Here is a 25,312-nt window from a genome sequence, read left to right as displayed (position 1 = left end):
TTCCCCTGCATCCTCCTAATTAAGACAAAACAATATCAGTTCCATTTTCTACTCGGTTTCCAATGTTTTGGGTGTGTTCGCGGTTTACCATCGCATGAATGATTGATTAAAATAATTTATAATAATAAAACAACTCCCCGAAATCACCGACACCCAGCACCAGAGTACCACCGAGCCGCTGATTGACTGACAGCCGCCTGCTAGAACGCCGCGTCGGCTTGGATGTGCTCAGTCTCCCTGGAGTGCGTGTGGGAGGAGGAGGAAGAAGTTTCTCCCCCCCAAAAAGGCACGCTCCTTCTTAGACGCGCTAACACGAGGAAGGAAACAGACGATGCCTGTCGACCCTCGCTCACACTCGCACCGCGGACGCTGGATTTGCTAATTGGCGACATTATTCCACTTTCGTCAAGTTCTTCTGCGTGGCCGTGGAGAGATTGTCGAATCAGAGGATGCTCCCACAGGTCATTCGGATCCTTTACGTCTTGTCGTTCTGCTTTTTCCAGGGAGGCTTTATCAGGTGAGGAGCGATCATATGTCATTATGTTATGTGTCGCTTTTGTGTGTCATCAACGTTTTCGTTTAAATCGCTGTACAGTATGACCATTACGCTATTATCCACTTTTTAACTTTCCGGAACCGAGTTAGTGTGCAGTACTGCTTAAATTAGAACCTTTAATAGAGCATAATAAATAGAACATTGTTTCTGCAAATTACTTTAATTTCTTATGAGATACCACAACGGAGTGTGGTTAGTACTTCTGCCTCTATTCAGGAAATCCTGGTTTCAATTTATATTTATGCTTATTAAAATGTATAGCTTCCACCTATTCAGTTGTATATGGAGTGTGCGTGTTGTCTCCGCGCTTGCGTGTTTTCTCGAGTTACTCTGTGTTCCTCACATATTCGAAAAACGTGAATACCTTTTATTAGGTTCACTTATGGCTCCAAATTGTCCATCGTGGTGAATGTGAGTATGAGCCCTTGTTTGTCTCTATGTGCCTGGTGATTGGCTGACGACCAGTCCAGGGTGGGATAGGCTGCAGCTGTCCTGCAACCCCAGCGAGGACAAACACTACACAAAATGGATGAATGGAATTACCAACGAGGCTACCTGTGGAATCCTGTCTTGCGCTTGCATTCCATTGTAACAATTCATGAACAATAGCCGCAGGTGAAGTGTGCATATGCATAACAGGCATAAAGGACACAGTTAATCCACACTTGTTTTTGAGAGCATTTGGAGAAGATAGCACTATTTGATTGCATGAGGAAAAAAAAGAGAAGCTGATCAGTGGGGGTTAACAAATACTATTCACGCAAACGGATAAAAACAAAACAAACCCCTGATTCAAATGATCACCTCATCAGCAAGCTCGGTAGAAGCCTGATAAGGAACTTTATCATTTTAAATGGGTCTTTTGTCGGAATAGGCAGTACAGTGGCTCTTGAGGACTGGAGATGCCTACCCCCGGTTTAGGCTAACGGAGACTCTAAATTGTCCATAGCTGTGAACGTGAAAGGTTGTTTGACTCCAAGTGCCCTGTGAGTGACTGGAGACCATTTCAGGGAGTACCGTACCCACTGCCCGAAAATCAGCTGTGATAGGCTTCAACTCGCCTACATTTCTAATGAAGACAAGCGCTATAGAAAATGAATGGTTTGAATTTCCTCTGAAGAACCAGCTGCCCCTGCAATTCTGGCTTGCTGTTGTGAAACATTGTTCAAATTGGGTCGACTCACTTTGGCCATAATAATGGCCATACGTGCTGGGTTGGAATTGCAGGTGAAGAGCCCACATTGCACAGTTTGGTTGCATAATGAAAAAATATGAAGCTGCTTCCAGTAAGGGGATGTGTTGATCACAAGATAAACGTGCACTGTGAAACGTTGACTGAAATCACTGTTATACGAATGCCATGTCAGTGGACGATCGTATTTTTTTAAAGAAAACATCGTGCACATCATCCATTCTTGATCATTTCATTGCGTGGAACTACAGTATGTTGTAATTGTTGATGATGCAAATGAGTCAATATGGGGTGCACAACTTGGCAGCGGCCAGCAGATGCACTGTTAAGTCACCCTCAGCAAGTCTGCAATCACTGAAGAAGAAAAGGATGACAGCTACAGTATGAGCTAAATCCAAAGTGAAAACTTCAGTTCAATGGAGCAGCATTATTCTGTTTAATCTCAAATTAATTCAGAAAATTCAGTCAGTGTTTCCCACACCCCTCTTTTCTTCTTTTTTTCTGTTTTTACCTGGTCCCATTAGAGGTCGCCACAGCGTGTCCTCCTTTTCCATCCAAATCCATCTTCTGCATCCTCCTCTTGAACGCTAACTGCCCTCTTGTCTTCCCTCACTACATCTATCAACCTGCTCTTGCTAGCCTTCCTGGCAGCTCCATACCCATCGAGCGATATGCTGTACTCACGATTGCTCCTCCGGATGTGACTAAACCATTTAAGTCAGCTCTCTCTAACTTCTAACATCTCACATCCCTGTGAAAGTTAATATTAAGATAATAACAATCAGTTAATCATCAAGTCAGGAGTTTTTTGTAGAATGCCTTCCCAACTACCCAAACAGTATTTGGAATACACCAGTGTATTTGTTTACAGTGTACGGTACAGTATAAGACAAACAATAATGTAACTCGGATTTGATTTCAAACATCTAGTTTCAATTTCAAGTAAATTTACCCTGTGGGGAAATACAGTACACAATGCATGGATTTTGCAAGTGTAATACGGTGACCTGGTGATGAAGTTCTGCCTTGATGAGTGATGCTGTCATTCCGGTCAGTTTGTGCTAGCTTATATGGCATTGGCTCAGCAGTTGATAGGACAGGGTGAGCAGTGACTCATTTGCAAGAGACATGACCACCCCTCAAAACAGGCAGATGGAATGTTCACGATCATGCAGTACACTCCCATCAATTGCCTTCTTACCCTCAGTCTCCAAACTTGTAATTGCATTGAAGCACTCACCCTATTTCATGCCCTGCCAAACTCTTCAGGTGAGTGCAGAAAAGGAATTAAGAGTCACATAATCCCACCAAGGCACAGCGGGGTGGGGGCCCAGAGGGTGCAGGAGGGGAAAGAGAGGAGGAGGAGGGGTTGGGCCCATTTAGTCCCCGGCAGCAGTCAAGTGACAGCATCTCCTCAGAGAAATTAGATGCTCAATCTGTGTAGGAGCGAGGGATGGAAGACAGGCAGAATCTGATGCAGCGGGATGGAGCAGAATGGGATGCAACGGAAAAATGCCAACAAAGAAATGGAGAGGGTATTTCATTTGGCCCGAGGCACTGGGAGAAAAGGTTCAGATAGGAAATAGAAGAGATGTAGGGGGGTAGTGTCATAAATTAGGAGATTGTCATGTAGCCTGATTGATAAGCAGTGGAAGGGATAGGAGAGAAAATGAGAATGTGGAAATGAAGAATGTGATAAGAAGTTGGTATCACTAACCAACGTATGTATGTGTGTGCGTGTGCATGAAACACACACAGATTCAAAATATGATGAGTTGAATACATTTTACCAGTGGGACGATAACCATAGAAACGGAACGTGCTGCAACCTATAGGAATGTTTCTGGCGGATCAATTAACTCATTCAGTACCAGCCAATTCTACACCCCTTTATTCACCCTATGTCTTGGAAAAATTGGGGGGAAAAAGTATCTGGGGTTGAACGTGTGGAGTGTGAAAAGACTGAGTTTTAAATATGAGCAGTATAATGGGGGTCATGCGCAACCAACAAAACAGGAAAACACATTTTCCTCTGTTTAAGGTCACTGCTGGAGCCCCTGCCAGCGGTGGCCAACCCGTGGCTCGTGAGCCGCATGCGGCTCTTTGGCTGGTTCAATGCAGCTCCCGGGCTTTCACACGACAAGCGTTGAAAACGCCTCGGCAGTGGTGATGCCATTCAAACGAAGGCACTATATACACAGAACGTACTACGTCAGCCTATCATCAACGACCAGCGAACTGGTCCCAAGTCCAGGGCAAGGGGTGGAAGGAGGAAATGGGTGGGAAAAAAACCCCAAAACATTTGTTTGTTTGTGTCTTTAGCTTTCGTTCATTTTCGGCCCGTTCCGACTGTTGCTCATTGTGGTGTGCGTGTATATGTGTGCGAGTGCACTGGTGGGCGCTCGCGTGTGCGTGCGTGTGTGTGTGTGTGTGTGCACGCGCGTGCGCGAGGAAGGGTATGATGTGGCTCTTTGCAGTAACACAGTAAAAAAATTGGCTTTTCGTCTCTGACTGGTTGGCCACCTCTGCCCAATGGCATCGGACAAGGGACACAGCGGCTGTAAATATATTAAATGTCTATATTATCTTTTGTTTTACTTAAGATGTCTTCAAGTACAAGCTACCATGCCCATCTAAGATGTTGGGGGCTCTTTTTTTTTCATGTTTACATACTGTATCATATCATTTCTAGATTAGTTAATGATAAACCTGTGTTTAACATTTGTCTGACGATACCGGTGATAAAGAAAATAATATTCAAGCAAGTTCAGGTTCAAATGTGGTTATCAATGTGCATACGCATCCAAGTCCGTTAACCTGTTTATGGGGTCATGTGATGTTACACATATACACCACAAATAGCAGATGCTAAATGTAAATAGCAATTAGCTGAAAGCAGGGATGCTCACTGAAAGTGTCATTTTAACCAGTTTTACTTTAACTTTAATTTTGTTAAACAGTGTTTGTAATGCTAAAAATGAAACTTAAACTTTTACCATCATAAGGCAATGTTTAATGTTACCTTTTAACATTCTTTACTGTCACACAGTGTAAAAATAAATTGTTCTCATTCAACAAAGTGGCATAATATCAAAGTATTCACTGAAAAACACACCTATTAATGGCTGTCTGGATATTTCTGTACACCCAAAGATGCCGCCCAAATGTCCTGCTCCATCGAAGGCGTCATGCTAATGGGGAAGTTGCTAGCTGACAGCCAGTAGTCATGGAAAATTCTAGTAGAGGTTCTTCATTTTGTGGGGTTAACTTTGGCGAAAGCAGGGTGGAAAAGATGCTCTCCTATCCAGTATATGCTCTCCATCCTGTGGTCATGTGATGTGTATCAGACCCATGACAAAATGAAAGTGGTGAAATGAATGGCGTTGACATAAAGGTCAAAGGAGATGAGCAAGGTTATTCTGTGCCTGGAGTGAAGAAATATCAGGAAACAAGTCCTATTATCCAGCCATTTTGCTATTTATTGATTTATTGAACGTGTGTTACTCTCCACCACAGCGGATAAGTTAATAAAGAGTCAAAGTACACGGCAAAGTCTATTTAATTTTTTCATTACGAGGTTTAAAATGAGTCGAACTGAATTCTCCTATCGTCCTGTCACTGGGCTCACAGGAAATAATAAACCCTGTAGACGTTTTATAATTTCAGTGTTTGCATGACTGCCTTCACTTTATTGTTTTGTGCCACATTTGTCTGATCCCCGCAGACGCCCACTCCAATTAAGATGACATACGCCACGCTGTGGTACTCCTAACTTCTGTTCTTACAGGAAAAAACTGAAATGTAACATCAAAGCAGGCATCCCGAGGCAAAGGATCAATCACCTGCACATTGAAGAAAGTTCATTTGTTCAAAAACTCGCATGTTGGTTTCATTCAGTCCTTCTCTAATAATGGGACGGCGGGCCCTGCTGGACGGGGTACAATGCCAGTGGGGGGGTTGTTCTTACATACTAGAATATAAGTATGGTAATTGCACACCCACTATGGCAGTGCCACTCTCGTGTATTTATTTATTTAGTTTAATTTCAGGAAATATGATACACTTTTATGTTCATAGATTGATAAACAATGTTAAGAAATTAATTCTTTGTTGGAAGTTGATCTAAATCTTTTGCTTTTTTTCTTGTTTGTTTTCTTTAATGTTAATAAGGATACACTGTGATCCAGAGACGTATGATTTTAGAGCCAAATGGAATCGCGGCAGAGTTTTAGGGGGTGCGAGCTTTTAATTTTTTTTACCTTCCTGTCTAAATCAATCAAAAATTTCGTAAATTCTCTGAAACCGTTAACAGAACTTTTCAGGGTGGAGCTCATAAACACAGCAGTTTTAAAAAATTCAACCCTTGGTCCAGTTGAGTACCAGGCCTCGATACCAATCCCCGGTCAGGACACTCTTCTTCTTCACAATACCATGGGTTGGAGGCACTTGTGAGCGATGTCTGCTATCCTGTGGTTAATAGTAAACATTGATATTTTCAAAAATTAATCAAGGGCCACTCCGAGTGTGGGAGAGTGCCGCATGTGGCCTCGGGCCACCAATTGCCCACCCCTGCTCTAAAGTGTCCATACACTAAAAATGCTGGGCTGTTTACAAAACTCACTCACTGGCTGTGGCCTTCCTTTGAGCAAATTGCTTGTGGGATTAATTGTTTTGACCCAGTAGATTTGGTTGTAGATTGGATTTAACCAGTCTGAAAAGGTGAAGCTGGTCATCGTTTTGGATTGTTTTGTTGTGTACCGAAGTTCAAGTAAATTGAATGTAATGTTCTTCGAAAATGTTGATGCTGACTGGGTGGCTTGACAGCAAAAAAGGATTCCCAGCCACTTCTGATCCCAAGCGTGGATCAAAATGGTGGGTTGTGTCAGGATAGGTATCAGGTGTAAAAACTATCAAACATATCATTCGAATGACTTGCGGTGGTGGCTGCTGACTAGGAAAGTTGCTTCTTCTTCTTTTTAGGAATGTTGGCATTCACATGTGGATTCTTTTTAACCACAGTTATACTGATAACCAGAGGAGGGTATCGGCAGTCCGGTGCTGATAACCTTGTAATTCATTTCTTGGTAGCTTTAACTCATCACTGTGGATACTTTTTACCCTCTGTTGGATCAAAATCTTGACCCAAAGCGCTGGATCAAATCCTCAATCCAATGTGCTGGGTATAAATAACCCAGTATTGGCTCAGTCCCGTTTAGCTATTTCATGGGTTAGCTATTTCACATAATTTTGGTTATTTTTAACTGAGCAGTTTTAAGAGTGTTGGTGTGAATATGAAATGGTTGTTTGTCCGAGCAATCAAGTAACTACGTCTCATAGGCATTTCTACGGATAATTCTGAATGAATTAACATCCTTACACAGGCATCTGAGCTTTCTGTATTGATACAGTATTGTTAATTATTCATTTTATTTTACGGGCATTTTAAGGGTGACCTCATGCGTAACACATTTGCATCAATTTGTACTTACCGTATCTTCTTTCAGGTCATACCTCTCTCGCCCAAAGTCTATAACGACTGTAGTTACCTCATACCTGTCAACCTCGGTTTATAGCTGCCCTTATAAATGATTACGATTCCCCTTACAAAGCAACAAAAACCCGTACAACGGCTTACCGCGCATGCGCATATCATGCTTTATCAATCCGACAGTACGTAGCAATGAAAAAAAAGATACGATTGAGGATTACTTTTGCTGGTTTGCCATGACAATAGTAGCGATCGACGACGGCATTGTCGTTGGCTGCCAGAAGGTGAGACGATCTGGATTAGAGCCAAAATGGTATTTGTGAGATCGGTTCACAATTGTTTTTTTTTTCCCCCCTGTATAAAAGTTGTAATACGCTGTACATGATTTGAAATGATAAAAAAACGTACAAAATATGGGGAAAACGTACAAGTTGACAGGTATGTTACCTGCAACCCTCATGAGGTTCAGCACGATAGTGTATGTGAAGTAGTCAGCTATGTGATGATACTTTGTAAAATTAAAGGCAAAAAAAAAAAAAAAATCACAACAAATCCCCTCCTTTCCCTCTTCCGGTTTCGATGATTGAGAAGCGCGACATGCAGACAAATGGGATGCAGATGACTGCCAGCCAAGCTGGTAATAACGGTTGACTCACAACAATGCCAACACAAGCACAACGTAAAAAAGAGCGCGGCGGGCAATTAGTCAAGATTATGTTTCATTAATTATCATTCTACATGTCTAACGAAAGAAAAACTGATGATTTTACTTCAAAATGAGTTTTGTATTGGGGGACATGAACATTGTGTATGTTTTAATGATACATAGAAGCTCACTTTGGAGTCAAAGTAAGCTGGTAGAGGCTCCAACTCATCCATGACCGTGACCCTGATGAAGACAACATAATGGACCCCAGTCCCAGTATATAACCTTTAACTGTTTCTGTTCTACGCTATGCACCGTGTCCTGATGGTGTTGGATCAAAACCCCCTTTGAATGAATGCAAGACTGGCTTTTGAAAGCAAAACGTCTTATCCTTTGGAGAGAAATGGCTGTTCCCCCTGCCCCCCGCTCAGTCCCATACGCACTAAACCATGAACTTCTGACATGTCTCCGCCATTGGCTAGAATGAAAAACCAAGTACATGAATAATGAATGCATGGTGAAGTGTATCACATGTGCCTCACAGCTTCAGAGTAAACATTTCACCTGCGGTAGCAGCTGGCTGATGCTGAAGGTGTAAGCTTGTGAAAATATGGCACATCGATGCCGAGAAAGTACAATTATCCCCACAAGATACAATATTAATATCCAAAATTGAATCCAACAGCAACTGTAAAACGGTGGCGTAATGTTTGATCGTCCGATTGTTCCTCCTTCAGTGGAGACAAGCTTCTTGTTTGCTTTCATGGCCTTTATTTATGACAATTCATTCAATGCGTTTTACTGGTGCCCAAGGTGACATTGTGTTGACATGCTAGATACGATAAAATACCAAGGAGCACCAATGCTATGCGAGCCCCAGCATCGACGACACAATATGCTAATGCAATGCAATTTGCGCAATTCTCTCAGGTCGAAATGTCCACTTATTGACGAGAGCTGCACTTTGGCTCAGAGGGTTTAGTGCCATCGTTTTTTTTTGGGCGGGGGGGGTTGTGCTGGCTGCAATTAGAACAATGAAAGGGGGATGCATGATGGAGCCCTCCATCATGTCATTATATCTGACCAAGCAGTTCAGACCAATTAAACTTCACTTACATTGAGAGGAACATCTGGCCTCTGTAAAACAGAACTCTTAAAATTGTATATGGTGGAAAAAAGCGGAGAGCTGAGTGGATAGTTTTTCGGTTTTTCCATCATACATTATTTTTTCAAGAGACCAAGAATGAGCAAGTCTGTCATGATTCAGTTTTTGTTTAGATTATATTTGAGGTTTATTTTCTTCATGTGCCTTTTTTTTTTGTTTTCCGCATTAGGTTTTGTTTCCAGCTGCTCTCGTCCAGGTCCCTTGTATTGACCAATCCGCTCCCTCAACCCTTTGTGTCTTGTCCAGGGGTTCCTTGTTGTCTCGTCAGTTTGCTTGGAATTACTTCCCTGGTTTCTGTCAGTCTTTGTGTATCATTGTTCCTGTCACGTTGTTTTGTGCTTCTGTCATGGGTTTTTGTTTGTTTGTTACTTTGGCTTATTGGGGTTTTCAGGAATTTGTTTGTATTTTAGTAGAGCTGTCAAACGATTAAAATATTTAATCTAATTAAAAATGCAACTGTCATAATTAACTCAAATGAACTAAAAATTCATCATGATTACTCACACATTTTTTATCGTTTCTGAATTTCCTTTTACATTTTTTGTCCTATTTTTACCCATTTTAATGCTCTCATCAACATGGAATCATGAATCAGTTTTCTATGTGCCAAATGCAAATATTTACTGAAATAACAATTTCGATTTTCAATTTTACATGAACATTTTTCACTTTTATTCACACATAATCTCTCACACAATATTACTGTCCATCAACAACAGTGAAAAAAATATTTTGTCACAACAGCTGCCTTAACAGCTCTTTTTATGGACTCAAAACAGAGCAATACAACATTATAAAGTGCACATCTAAGGTAACCACTAGTACTCAGCCTATAGTGAATTTAAGCCATGGTTGCATACTTCGTTTTTCTCAAGTTTGCTTTGAACACAGCAGTTAGGCTATGTTGATTCTGTTGGTCCTTCTTGCGTGGAAGTCTCTTTGGTTTTGTGTAGACATCCTTTCGGATGACTACACTTGGTTCGATGACAACACTGGAGACGTTTTATTTTCAGTATGGTCGCTACAACTGCACCGCTGAACTCTCGACGTGCCACAGCGCACTGTCGCTGTCAGACGAACACAGAGAAGCTCCACCCGCTTTATTTATATGGCCACGGAATGCTGTAACCTTCCACACAAAATAGTTCCAAACAAGTAACAATCGCATCAGTGGCATACATCGTATTCGACAGGCAACCTGCTCTTTATTCTCATTTCTCTCCCGAAACAGTGTCTACTCCCGCTTGGTGTACCTTTGCCTTCTCCGCTACGTACAATTTCTATACACAGCTTGTAATGGAGGCTCTCGCTGGCAATCTGTTGTGGAGTTGTTCGACGCAATGCGAATGATTTCAGCTTGAGTCGAGCTGTGGACAATGTTGACAGGCTTGCGTGCAGTAGCCATACATTTAGCTATGGCTTCAGCAAATTTGTTCTTCGTCGTGTCATCCATTTTCTTCGCTTTGAAATGATCCATAGCTGTTTGTCTGAGACGAGGGGGCGGAGTACTCACATCAGCTGTGTGCTTGGCCATTAAGTGGTATTTCAGACTCGACGTGCTATGATGATAGCTGTTTACGACTGCAAAACATACAGGTAACTTTGGTCTTGTCAGTGGAACAATCTGGCAATTTTTTAAAAGTAAACTTTCCATTCATAAACTCTTTAAGTATCCGTTTTCGGTGTCTTGCGCTGCCGTGGCTGGCAAAACAAACGTGCGTGGACCTGTGCAGCGCGCTTGTTGTTTTTTTTCTGGTTTATTTATAGAGCAACGTAACATCCGCTGTGACGTGTGCCGCGTTAATCTCGCGAGAAAAAATTTAATCCCGTTAAAATTCATTTAAATTAATGCTAATAAAAACGCGCTAAACTGACAGCTCTATATTTTAGATTTAGTTTTTTCCAGTGTACCCCTGCAAGTTTTTTATTTTATTTTGTGAATACATATTGTTCAGTTCTCCCTGGTTTTCCTGCCTCCCTGATTTTTTTAGGTCAACGACATAATGTACACATGACAGTCACTCAAAAACATTTGGAATATACCACTTTCTATGGCTTTACCACAGTAAATAGCAACATAAATTGAGCTGAAAAAAAACATTATCTTTCATTGTCGACATATTTTACTTGTAATTGAATTTCGCTTAAATTAATTTGGCTTGTGGTTAAATTGGAGCCGATGCCATCTGACTTTGTTTGTTTGAAAGTGCTCTATAAATACAGTTGAGATGAGAGTTGAGTTGAGACTTTGGGAGAAAGGCGGGATACACCTTGGACTGGTTGCCAGTCAATCACAGGGTACCAATAGACAAGGATCCATCTGTTGGTTTTTGTCCAAATCTAGTTTCAGTATTATTCAGCTACATAATCCCACAGAGAGAAGGACAACTTTTGCACTTGTTGTTGTTCATGTTTCTCTCTCAGCAATTGTTAAATAAAAGCTGTCCGTGTAGTCCTGACCCCCAAAAGCTGGTAAAATATAACCTCCTTTGCACAGGAACCACAATAATTTTTTTTTTTGTTTAATGCAATCAAATGTTTCTTAGTGACGCGCCAAAAGGTAGCCATCACACAAAGTAATAATCAAACCACTTAGAAGGAAAGTCTGTTAACCTTTACAGGACAACACAGTGTTTATTTGTGCTGAGTAGTTTTGGCGATAGCTTTTTTATACACAGCACAAAGTTGTTTCAAGGATTACTCTGAAGATCATCTACTTTCATAAATCCCCTGTGATCCGACCTCCAGTTTTCTAGCAGCGTCTTTTCTCCACACATTAGTGAGATGACTGGTTGTCCTTGACAGGTGATGCACAGAATTAAAGTGTAATTATATAAAAATGGGGGGGGACAGTAGACCAACCAGCCTTTTTGTTTTCAGCACAGAACTTGGAGTTGTGGGAAAGGCACTGTTCCCAGGTGTAAGGATATTGTCGTTTTCGTAGGAATAAATTTTATAATAGACGAAGTATATCAGATGAAGGGGGACAAATTACATTACCAAACATATTCCAATTCAAGCAGGAGCTGGAATTAAATCATCAGAGTAATTGAATCCACCTCCCAAGGAGACAGGTGGAAAGTGAAGCCCAGTATGTCGAACAGGATTGTGGTTTATAGCCTGCCTGTCTTGCCTCCCCCACCCCCCACTCCCCTAAACAGGCTCAAGGATTTATGCAGCCATCGGCTTTTTGTTTTCCAGAAAAACTGCAAGACATGCAACGCGTGTCCGACCCCCGAGAGGCTCTTGAGAAAAACATCACCCTATGGGGAGGGAAAAAAAGTGGTCAAAGCAAATCGAGCTGTTTCAGGACTTGTCACTTGGACTTGCTTCAGTGGAAAACTCACAGATGGCTTTTCGATCCACGACAACAGAAGTGACGGTTATAGCCAAACAGCAATATGTAAAAAATGCACGGTTGCAATGAAATGCGTTGTTTGGATTTTCTACACCACTGGTGATCCCCTAAACACCCAGCCTGTTTTCCATGACTTTGTCTATACGTGCTCATATATATTTATTCAGACTATAATTGATGTCGGAAGAACATTCAGTGAGAGCATTAGCGTTCTTACTGTACAAATGGGTGAATTGACATGATCTGTTGTGCATCAAATAATCGTTGGAAATATGTAAGACCGACTGAAGTGCTAGATCTTTCACTCTCCTCGGCTGTCTTACCAACAACTTTTGTCAAAATACCTCACGAATCACAAATTATTCCACACGTTTCATTATCTTTTTTTTTTTTTTTTTTGGAGCCTTGCTGAAATCCGCCTGTTTTGAGGATGCAATCCTGTGTGATACAAATGAACCACTGTGACGATGTTGAAGGGGACAAACTAGGTCAGTGGCTGCTTGTCAGATCCCAAGTCTAAAAAGTGAACTGCAGATTGCACAAAAGCCCTCGTAAAGACAACATGGCTTGTATTTTCACCTGTGACCGCCAAGTTGAATTACCGTTGACAGTTTGTATGCCGCAAGAGCAGCAATCTGCAAGGCTTTACCAAATGTGTACAAGTATATCCGATTATGCCTCTTGCTTTAAGCTTTCAAGTCACACCAAACTACAGCTGAGATAAGAAGCACACCATTTCTTTCAGCATGAGCATTTCAAATTCACAAAAGGTGGAAATATATGCTTTTTGATTTGTTTTGACAGTTTGAGACTCGTGTTGTGGAATAGTATCGCCAAGAACTTCAAACGTTAGCTTTTGACCTGGGTGCTTTACCTGTCCAGTGCAAGTTGGACACTAACTGCCTTCGAATAGATTATCGTCAAGACCAAAGATAAATTTAGGGTGGACAGGCTGTTGTCATTTTGCAAGAGGCAGTTGCGTGGATTACGTTGCGGTTTATATTGCTTGACTTTATCATTCAACAGTTTGCTCTCTGTGGATGTGTTTCACGACAAACACCTGGACGCATCTCCAAAGTAACTTTTCCAGCTTCCTATATGCATCGAAAGAGCCAATGTTTGTTTATCAAGCTTACTTTCCATTCAAGGTTCTTATCATGAATGTTTGTGTTGCCGTTTACCTTGATTCTGGATGGGAAAAAATGTGCAGAATGTTCTTGTTCCTCTGCCAGTACACCTGAAATAGTTAAAAGCCTTTTTCAGTTGAACAGCAGTAAATCACCGATCCCTTTCACCAGGAAGTCAATGTGCTCACTCACGTCGGTTCCTTTACTTTGCCTATCTTGTTTTTCTTCAGGAATAATATTGAAATGAGAAGAGCTGGTATAAGCAGGTAATTTGACATTTCTTTTCAACATGGAACAATAAAGCCCTTCAATCTACTTTCATTGACATGCTGATCATGTCTCTGATCCAATAGTGACACAAAAACATTGACCAAGGGTAAGGTGTAGGTGCGCATCTTCCCTATCGGATAAGATAAAAGATATTCAACTCAGTTGTTTGACTGCCTTCTTGGAGGTCAGATTGAGAAAATCTATGATGATGATATCCCCTCGCGTGGTGGGCTGCCTCCGAGTGGCGTGCGGGGGGAAACGCCGGGGCTCTTGGGCCCCAGACGCGGCTAAATGCCCACCAGCCTGTGGGAAAGGAGGTGGGGTCTCACCGGAAGATGAGGCGCCCAGCGCTCGCCCCTTCCGGTACGGAGGGGAGTGGGAGTAGCCGCCCCACAACCCTCCTTAAACAATAATCAGGTGAGGGCCATTCTGAGTGTGAACCTCGCGAGGCACCAGCGAGAGTCGTACCGGGGGTGGGACGCGGGAGGGGGGGCAAGCCCCTGATGGGGGCCGATTGCTCAGGAGGAGGAGGAGGATGTTATCTGCAGCCAGCATCTTTACTCTAACTTCAGGGTCAGTGTTAAAAAGTGGGTCATCTGGAATGCATCAGCTGTTGTCTGTGTGATTCCTTGGCTCCCGGGCAGCAAGTATCCATCCATCCATTTTCTATAATCCGTATCCTCTCCGACTCATGGACATTTACCAGTCACTCACAGGCTGAGACATAAACAGCCATTCACAGCCATGGGCAGTTTTAGATTGTGCTCACACTTGACAGGTTAAGGTTGGGTTAAAAAGAACGAGCTTAGTACCGGTGTACTTCGTTTGATCAAGGGCATGGTATCATTCGAGCCCTGGTGGCCACCAATCATATGGATGCTTGAAAAGATGGATCAAACCCTGTGGATGTTAGGCACATTTCAAATAAAAGAAAAGCAGAAGGCACGGGAAATTTACAAATATAAAACAGGTCGGAGAGTGTTCTTTCCCCACAGCAACAGCATCTTCATTTCGATTCAATTGTGGACCAATCTGAACACCGGGCTTCTTTGTAGAGTTTGCATGTTTTCAAAGGTTTTCTCCAGGTATTCCGGTTGGACCTGACTCATGATCTGATTTTGGGTACTTGAAATTGAATCAGTCATGCTATTAGAATGTCAAAGTGATGGGGTGTGAAAACAGCACCGTGTTTCTGAGTTGAGGTTGATCGGTTTGGTACAAATGACACCATACTCTGGTCTGAGCCAGGGAACCAACATTGAGAACAAACTCTAAAAGTTAATTAGTTTTCAGTTAACTGAACATCCATGCATGGCAGGATACGTTAAAGATAAACCACACATAGAAAAGGCTGCCACAAGCCATTCAACTTGATTCATTTTTTTTGTTGCGAGGCAACAGCACTAAGCAATGCACAGTTGTGCTGCCCTCAGGGCTGAAACCTAACATCACTGCACAGAACCCAAGTGACTCTTTTCTTGGGTTAAAGGCACAGGTGGAACACAATTGGAGCTGAACACTCACTGACTTACGTCTCAAGCCGACAATATTTTGTGTACATGGTCCCCCGCCAAGGGTTACACTAGACCACCATCTATAAACTTGCTCCCTCCATTAGCAGCAACCGCAAGCAATTAAAAGGAGTTCAGGGCAGTTGAAGACCAACGAAAGGATAATGCCATATTTAGAAGGGAAAACACCATCCCATAAGTAGCTTAAGGTTAGCATGTGGCTAATCGAAGTACAAGATTGTAGCAGCTGGAAACTGGTCTGTGGGGAAGGGAGAAGAGCATGCATGCTGTCAGAGGATTTGATTCATGCTGAGACTGATGGAAGCGGACATCTCCATCCACATCAATGTTGCTGCATGTCACAAAAGAGGGCATTAATCATCACAGTCAAGCAGTCTACTGATTCTAATTACATGTTCACTGTACATTGAGTGTAATCTACTTCTCTTTAGCCAGCGGGAGAGATTTCCCAACGGCCTTAAAATGAGAAAATTACGTGTGTGTGTGTGGGGGGGGGGGGGGGGGGGGGGATTGATGTGGCAGGGTAGATGCACAGCAGAACATGTGGAGACCTTCCTCCACCGTCTTTTTATGACCAGAAAGTTCTCAAACAGAAACTCATCTGGAGGCAGACTGAAGTCCATATTCTATATTGGTTCATTTGGGCGTACAAACAACATGTACCACCTCTTGACTCATCACCAAATGAGCTTTTGGTGGTGGCGGTGTGACAGTGTGGGCAGCTGTGTCCAGTGGGTACAGAACTGCCTTACACTTTGTGAATGGTACAATGACAAGCCCATAATACTTGAATAACATTACTAATCCAATGATTCTGTCCCCACATGAACAACATGGGTCGAATTTCATCTTTATGGACGACAATGGTCCAGCTCATCGAGGACACATCATCACGCAACGGCTGTTGGAAACTGGTGTACTTCAAATGAAAAGGCCTGTACTTTTTCTCAACCTAAATCCGATTGAAAACCTACAGGATCAGCCGTGTTGCCCTGTCGAGGCTTGAAACTCAGCACCTCAAGTACATCAGGGCTACCCTTTAAGGAGAATGGGATGCCATGCCTCAGCAGACAATACGTTGACTTGTGAACGGCACAAGATGTCATCGTCAAGCTGTAATTGATGCTCAAGGGCAAATGACGAGTTATTGAGAGATTGACATTTTTTGTTGTTGTCTACCCACCATTGTTGTTTGAGATGTTCGGCCAACTTTAGTTTAAATGAATTGTTTGAGATGAGGAAATCACCAGTGCATCCTTCTACTTAAATTGTCCTACTTTCATGATATGATATCACTGTAGCGTGAACTTTTACATTTTCCATAAATGCAATATATATAAATATAGATATCCATCCATCCATTTTCCGATCCGCTTTGTCCTCACAAGGGTCGCGGGGGCTGCTGCAGCCTATCCCAGCTGTCTTCGGGCAGTAGGAGTCCCCTGAACCGATTACCAGCCAATCGCAGGGCACACAGAGACGAACCTAGAGACATTTTTGAGTATTCAATCAGCCTACCATGCATGTTTTTGGAATGTGGGAGGAAACCAGAGCACCCGGAGAAAACCCACGCAGGCCCGGGCAGAACATGCAAACTCCACACAGGAAGGCCGGAGCCGGGATCGAACCCACGACCTCTGCACTGTGAGGTTGACGCGCTAACCACTGAATGGTGATATAGCGGGGGAATACTGTATTATATATTCTCTCTCTCTCTCTCTCTCTCTCTCTCTCTCTCTCTCTATATATATATATATATATATATATATATACATACATACATACACACACACAGGTGGACGCTCGCCATGCTCATTTGCTTCAATACTTTGCCGAATGGGCAGTTGTAAGCACAGATATGAAGGCTTAGGCCAAATTATCTTGACAGAGATATGATGGATTTTGGGGTGTGGCCCAAGAATTAAAATGATGATGATTATTTTCAAGATGTCCCAAACCCTTAAAAACATAAGAAGACAAACTAAAAGGTTTGGGTGCAGTAGACCGTTTGAGACCGTCTCTCGCCCCGAGCTGGTACATGATAGCCGTCCTATGCTGTCAGCCAAGTCCCTCCTTCCCGTTTTTAGAAATCTTACGATCTCTTTGTGGCTCAGACTGACAGAAGGCAGTCCGTGCTGATATCAGATGTTGGGTCGTGGTGAAATGTGGTCTGAATACAGAGAGGCTTTTTGAGACATCTGGAGGATCACTTTGTCTGAAGAGGCCCTGTGTAAGATTCATCTCCTCTTGGCCTGTCTACAAGCGTATCACAAACATTGCTTACGGGTGAATGCTCACCCTCCGAGTCCAGATATTTCTCATCGTATTTTTAGTTCTAATGGATGTTTGATGGCATGTTGTTCGGATTGCTTTGGTTCAAATGTCACGACGCCCATAACTGCATTTTCATGGAAAGCAATAACCTCATTGACCGTATTCTGTATACAACCATACATCCATTTTGGAGTTTGTGTGAGTTTCTTACCAACAATTAAAGTCATAAGACATTCTAAAAGTGAGATAACCTAGTTGAATATGTTGTGAAATGCACATAATGTCCCTAAATTACTTCTAGTACAAGCAGGGGTGTCAAACTCATTTTTGTCACGGGCCACACTGTAGTTACGGTTTCCCTTGGAGGGCCGTTATGAATTTTGTGAAACCATATAAATGTTGAACCACCTCTACATACACAGAGACCAGCAAATTGATGGATAACTAGTTGTGTTGTTATAGATTATATATGTTATTGATTATATATGACAATTTAAAATGTTGGTTTCGACTTTAGCAAGCATCATGGAAGTTGAGATGCTTGATTTGCTTGTGCAGGCCACATAAAATGACGGAGTGGGGCAGATCTGGCCCCCGCGCCTTGACTTTGACACCTGCGTAGTACAATTTTGAACCTGTGTGAGAGAAACCAAAAAACAAACATACTGTATCTTTACTTCCTCATTCAAGCAGGAATCCTGCTGATACTTTTCGGTTCCTATACCATCTCTGGTGTCTGACCAGTTATGGAAGTAATGAGACATGCTTCTTAAGTAATGCATCAATCAGAGTTTGGCCGAGATCCTTGAACTCCCCCCGAATGTCCACCCAGAAGAGTGGAAGCTTTCCGACTTGTGTAATGGGCTCAAAAACGTCAAACTTCTGTCTGTGTTGCTCAAAATCAAGTAATTTGATCCAGAAAAACATTTATCTTGATTCAAAGCCAAAATGAATCGCCTCATCTTTAGCTACTAGTTATCAATGCAGTATCAGAGATGATCTCCAGAATTTGTAATTGGAACAGCTCATTCCCTCGTGAGAATGCTGTGTGGCAATTAATAGTCTGGGAGTCGAGACGTTGTTGTGTTCAGATCAGTTCTAAGCATGCAGTGTTTTGTTGGACCGCCGGGTAAAAGCATTAAATCACCAAGAGCTGGATATTGCCTTGAACACAAAATGCATCTCTGAAGTCGCCAGGCTGAAACAAGGCGACCAAGATCAGTTAGAGCCGCGCTGGAAAAGCCTGAGGTGGCAGTCGGCGTTCAGGCTAAGAAACAAGCCATTGGGGCCATAAATCCGTTGTCAGGCTTGGCTCGCATCGCACCCTTCTGGTTCCCGAGCCCGGAAACATCACTTGTGCTGGGCAGATGTCAAGCTCCCCCAAGACTGACGCGTATTCCTTCGCATACGTATTAGTATGCTAGGCACGGACGTGCAATTTACTCAGGGTTAGCCTGGATTGATCGAAATCATTAAACTCTGGGCTTTGCATCGAGACAGCTTAATAAACTTTGACAAGAGCTACTTTCATCATTTTCTATTGGCTCCAGCCTCAACTAATTAGGTTCTGCAACAAAACAAAAAGATCAAAATTGATAAAGAGAACAATAGAAATGATTCACGGATGGAGGCCTGACAGCAAGCCCAGTGAACACTGTTCTATCCATTGAGAATCCATTCTGTCCTTTCAACTTAAATCGCTATCATTTTCCTTCACCTGTCATTTTCGTTGACTGGTTCCCGACATCTAAATCACTGCCAGCAGCTCCCATTTGTCCATAAGTGATGGCTCACTCTTTTCAGAGATAGTCTCTCCACTTCATGAGCAAGAACAATCTACTTCAAGCAAAACCAAAATTGAACATTGTGCCGTATACTTATCACTGATCATTTACAAATGTATAGCGATATAAAATCCTCACATTTAAAAACAACAAGAACGTCTGCTCAGTCAGCCTATGCCAGTAAAGTGTATTTTTAAATAAACTGACGATTCAAAGATTCGTCCTTTCATTGCAACTTACAAAACTACCCTTGTGGTTAGCATTGGTATTTTGGCTGTGTGGAATGAATATCGGTAAAGGTTGCCAGATGATATTCATTAAAAATCATGGTTTATTTTGGTATACATATTTGTATTTGGTTTGATTTTGCTTTGGGTTTTGTATGTTGTTTGTTTCACTGCTTTCTAAAGCCAGGTCAGCATTGAAAATGGAGATTATGTTCTCGATTGCCTTACCTGGGTAAAGATTAAATAAATAATGTGAACCCTGATCCTTAATTCAACCTAAAATGGTAAAACTACAAAAAAAAAAAAAAAACCTCCCAAAACAAAACGTTATTTGTTCTGAATGACAAAAATTGCCTACTGCAAACTGCGGGAATTGCAATTTTTCATCCCAGATTTATCTTAAAGTCCCTGTAAAGTGACAATAAAAATGCCTTTTCTATTAGACACATGACAAATTACAGCGTTTTTGACAAGCCTACCAAATGGGCATGCTTGTGTGCGCCTGTTGGCACTTGGACATCAAATTCAGTCGACATCAGCATTACCTCATAAAATGTCAGCATTCTCGGTTGGCTGAAAACAGGTGAAAAAGGCTTCTGAATTCTTACGCCACAAATGCAGTATAATCAGAACACTGGAGCACATATCGTCACCAGAAAATTTGTGACTTGACTTCCACCTTAAGAATTGTGCCAATCGATTTTAAAAAGCAGCCAAGACGAAAGAAAGTAGCTTCAGACAGACTTTGGTAGCGAGACAACGGAGCCTCGTTGATATGAACACTCGATTGATACAATTCCACACAAATTGACTATTTTGTGGCAGGATTTGTGGGCCATTTTGGGTTGTCACTCCATTGATCCATTTTCTTTCCATCTTATCCCATTCAGGATCGCAGAGAGGTGGAGAATATCCCAGATGACGAACTAATGTGGGGTTGTTTGCTAGGAATTTACACCCAAACATATGAGCAATCATCGTGACTTGTGATCAAGGTCTCCCTAGTTGTCATGGCTTTGTCTTGTCGAAAGCAGCAGAATTGGTGTCAGTGGTGATTGGGAAGACAAATGAGCCAGGCTAAATTGCATCGTATTTCAAATCCTTTTCCCCATTGAGCCTATTGATCACGGCGGAGGCAGCAGAAGCTAATAGGTCATTACATAGGGCAGTAGTGTGACGAGAGGAGCTGCACAAATCATTGAAGCCAAAATAACGAAACATTACAGCGTAGCCATAAAATACGCTGCACTCGGATGTGTAAATAAAGCCTGCAAGTCAATTCTTGTTCTGTGGTGGAAAGTTGACCCTCCCTGTGATGTGCAAGTCAAGGCTAATTTGGCAAGCAGCAAACTGGAGCAGTGTGTTCCAACATGGAGAAAGTCCAATTTTCTGTCTCCATTACGCTAATAGCACTAAAAGTTAGCACGCGTACGCACGCTGTCTAATGGCTCAGAACACTTTCTAGTCGCGAGCCGCCGCGTTGTTCGATATGCTTTCCCGATCATGGGCCTTGTTAATGAAGAGGCAATTAAGAGAATATGTTCCCTTTATGGGCAGCCTGGCATCCCATCCAATTAGATGGCAACTTGATCACTGACTGCCTAATCTGAGGCTCCTTGACGGAGGCTTCATGTCGCCATGGCTACTGATTTTCTACACACAATATCTGTACAACCACTTATCTGCATTTACAACGCATTTATTTATTTATTTATTTTACATGGAATTTTACTCATTTATTCAGAACAGCCTATTTTTTTCATTTCCTGGAGTTTTCCTGCCGCACTGTCTATGTGGATATTAGATCGTTTTTTGTTTCTTTTTTTCGTCCAATCAGATTCCAGCCTCAATGTGCTGCCATCGACTCTGCACAGGGCCTTCAGAATCCGTAGTGCTGGCAAATATAACTAAACCGGTCATCAGGATATTTTGTGAAAAGTGAACAAGATAAAAGCTAGACACGTGCTGCTTTTTTCCATTGCAGGTTTTCGTTCATGCAAAGGAGCTTCAGCTTCCTTTTACAGTCTATTTTAACATGTTTTACCATGCAACTGGAGAATGCAGCATTGGGGGACGTGTGTCATGTGACCAAAAAGCATTGCATTTAAAACAGCCATTATGATCAAAAGTTTTAGTTGCACCATTAACACTTTCGATTTATATTATTAACACGACGCCGCTATATGAATCGCATTGATATGTTAATTTTGGTTTGTTGTCATTCGAGTGGTGCAACGCGCTGCCGAGAATGGAGACACAGCTAATAGCCGTAACGTTATGCACCAAATGATACATTTAAACTTATAGTTTCACAAAGTCAAGCTTGTCTTATAAATTGAGATTCAAGATGCAACTGGCTTTGCCTGGGATGAACTCCATCTTCCATCTGGGACCCTTGTTGACCCATCAATCTGTTTAACTGAAAACTCAGTACTTTATGGCCACAGTCATTTGTTTGTGCAGCTTTGTGACCGCCCGTCAACAGAAAAATGGCACTCGAGACCAAAGTGGATATACTTAATAACGTCTTGGCACAAGGCGAGAGATCGGCCGTAATCAATGTTTTCCTGCAACCACACGCCACAGACTTTCAATCCCTTTCTGTGTACCTTTGTGTCGACGGCTGACTGTTTCTATGAGAGAGTGTGAGAGAGTCTGTTGGAAAGTTTTACCAGAATGTAAGAAAGACAGCCATGTGGACGACTTACACACATTTTTCAGCTATCTGTAGCTCCTTTACGAGAGTATTTGTTTACTTGCACTCCTTACATCTGCACTTTTGAGTCCTTAATAAAAATAGGGTTGTTACTTTTGCAAAGCCATTGGTGCTAGTTGTTTTGATGTCCAGCCAATGCTAGCAACATGGTTTTTTTTTCTTCTGAGCATGAACTTTATGTAAATTATTTAAAAAGGTTGGGGGGTTTTTTTCATTCTACCACGCAACAAAACAAGTATTGGATATTCTTTCGTTTCAAAGTCTGCTATTTTACTTTTACTCTTCCCTGTGTGTGGTTGCATTTGTTGTTGTCATTTTTAAAATTTTCCAGAAATGGATTTTTCGCTATAGTTTCAGCAAAACTTCTGAAGCTCAAGGTAAAAGGTAGTGAACCCACTGGCGCCCATCGTACGTTGCCACAAGCTAAGCGAGCCTAACTTGAATACATTGATCTACAGAGGTAGGCAATTTACAACATTTTGCCGGTCCATCATTCATCAGCGGCATGGGCACCCGTCCGTCATTGTCAGTGCACTGTCAAGTCGAGCCAAACTGTAAACATCAGTTGGCCAGTCCATCATGTCCTTTCGACCGCACTCCGTCAACACTTTCGTCAGCAAATTTCACCGGTCCATCTGTCCTCAATCAAAAAGCTGTGTCACTTGTAATATTCTGTTTTGGTGTTTTTCTAAACAAAAACATACTGGTGTGAATACCGTTAAGGCACCTGATTGATAACCAGCATCGTAAAGAGTAGTAGTATCGATATGTTGTAAAACACAATGCATATTGTGTTTTACAACAGTAGTACCTAACAGTATGAATAGCAAAAAGGGCTCATTTAGTTAGATGGCCAGTCTTGGTCATTTTTTTTTTTTCTTCAGGGAAGATTTAACCTGACGCATGTCACAGATGGCCATATCTGCTTTGTGTTCATAATCTGACAGATGGACACAGATCGGCATTCCAAGCGCTTTCGCTGTGTCTTTCGCACCCAAATACCAGTAACAGCGTTAAGACACACATTCACACTAGTGTGACCATATTTTTTTGTTTTGTGGGTTTTTTTTACCAGCCACACAAAAGTTGGCTACATATGCAAGCGTATTGGGAAGAATGCTGAGCCCTGTCAGGCATGACAGTGATTCAACTCTACAATGTTATTCCGCATTCAAGGCTTTTTGGTTTGTTTGGTTGCTTAATACAAGATATTTTTCCTCGAATTCCCATTTGTACGACTGCAGGAACACTCAGCTTCCAGATCATTTATTTTCTATGCGACCCCTAAGATTCAAAAGATGCCTCAAAATTGTTCTCGAGTTGAAGAAGATTAGACAGTCCAAACAGGCTTGATGACGTATCGATCATGGAATTGGACAGCAAATTACGAGCAAATTATCCTCATTCAGATGTTGATGTACTGCCATAGAGTGTACGCATAACTACATGCCAATCAAATTCAGGATTTGAGTGATCTTTCAAGATTCCTATGTGTAGTTTCGTCACCTTTAAAACATTTGCCAGACAGATCGCATCACCTCAAATGAGGAACGTCAGTCACCGGGGGTGGGGGCTGGTGGGATGATTGACAATCGTGTTCTATTAAAACTGAGTACAATGTTTTTGTGTGAAAACAGCCTAAATCCACATGGATGACAACATTCATTAAAGCCCAAATCCCCTTTTGGAGATGAATTTCAATGAATCCTCGCATATGTTAGGAGCTGCTCATAAAGCTAGCACACAAACATTCAGCCCGAGTAACCATGCAAGAAAGTCTCGGCCTAATTGGTCCGGAGGGTGGAAGCATTATTTTTTCGCAATGGTGACGAGCCCCCACCTCCTCCCAGAGGCTTATAGTGTGTTATAAGATGATGGTTCGCCAAATCCCGCCCAAAACAAACTCTTCAGAGTGGCCTGGAGCTGCTGTCAGTATGAGAGTCGAAATGCAGGGGGAAGACACAAACCAATTTTTAATAACAGATTTTTATGAGGAAAGATTTGCCATAAGTGCTTACTGATTTTAAAGTGTGTAATATAGTTGAGGTTACCATCAAAGCACACCGCACATTTAACTATATCTGTTTTGGTCTCAGCATTGGCCTACGAGAGGCAGCATGGTGCCAAAAAAACAGGAAAGAGTAGTAAACCTCTGTTTACTGCTGGGTATACATTTCAGACACACACACTATCGGTGAAAATTTGCAATGCGGAGAGACTCTATAAAATACGTATGATTAATAAGTTGAATCTGCGTGTCAGTGTCTGGGTTCGAAAGATAAGAGGCAAAGCGTGTTTGCCTAACACTGTTTGCCTTGCTATGATGAAATTTACTGGGAAACTGACAAAAAAAAGTAAAGGTAAATAATATTTGTAAACTAAAACACCAAAATGTTCAACCAAACCATATCATTTTGTCTGATAAATGTCTGCAAGCTTAAGCTCGAACATGCAATGCCAAACACCAAAGACGGGCTAACGCAAGCAAAAATGTAATGTAATTATAAAACTTCAAATAACTGCTACTTTAACACACACAGAGCAGCAGCACACAAATAGAGTACATGTATACCACTTCTCTGCCTCATGCGTTCGCTCTCTAATTACGCTGCATCTATTCTAGTCCTGTGCTGCCTGGAATGTTGCTGCACATTTTACAACACTGAAGTCGCTCAGTGCTAAATTCAGATGTGCCTGCGTACTGTATAAAAACATTTTAAAATGATCACTTAAAAATCTACAATCAAGCATGGGTGTAAGACAGGGGCGGGCAAACCTTTTGGCTCGAGGCCACATTGATTTCTAAATTTGACAGGTGGGCCGGGTCAGCACAAGATACGGTACATATAAAAAAACTGCACATGTTGACAGTCCATAGCAAACATCAACAGAATTAAGAGCATTACAGTATTAACATGCTTCTTAAATAAGTGTAAACAGTGAATCAACTATGGTATATGTCCTGTATGAACGTCCA

General features: G+C 42.0%; 1 protein-coding gene across 2 annotated transcripts in view; it reads left to right on the top strand.

Moving 5' to 3' along the window:
• The first annotated feature begins 256 nt into the window (after positions 1 to 256).
• glra4a (glycine receptor, alpha 4a) overlaps positions 257 to 25,312 on the top strand; it is a 58,429-nt gene continuing 33,373 nt past the window's right edge. For both annotated transcript variants that reach the window (XM_086133305.1, XM_086133299.1), the window contains exon 1: positions 257 to 517. In XM_086133305.1, coding sequence (XP_085989431.1) covers positions 450 to 517 — 68 coding nt within the window. In that variant the 5' untranslated portion in view covers positions 257 to 449. The remainder of the gene's footprint in view (positions 518 to 25,312) is intronic.

This window comes from Hippocampus guttulatus, chromosome 2, assembly GCF_054856545.1.
Source record: "Hippocampus guttulatus isolate MCC_2025c chromosome 2, RoL_Hgut_1.0, whole genome shotgun sequence".
Classification (NCBI taxonomy): Eukaryota; Metazoa; Chordata; class Actinopteri; order Syngnathiformes; family Syngnathidae; genus Hippocampus; species Hippocampus guttulatus.
The sequence above is the reverse complement of the archived record's forward strand: the minus strand, read 5'-3'. Positions and strand labels throughout refer to the sequence as shown.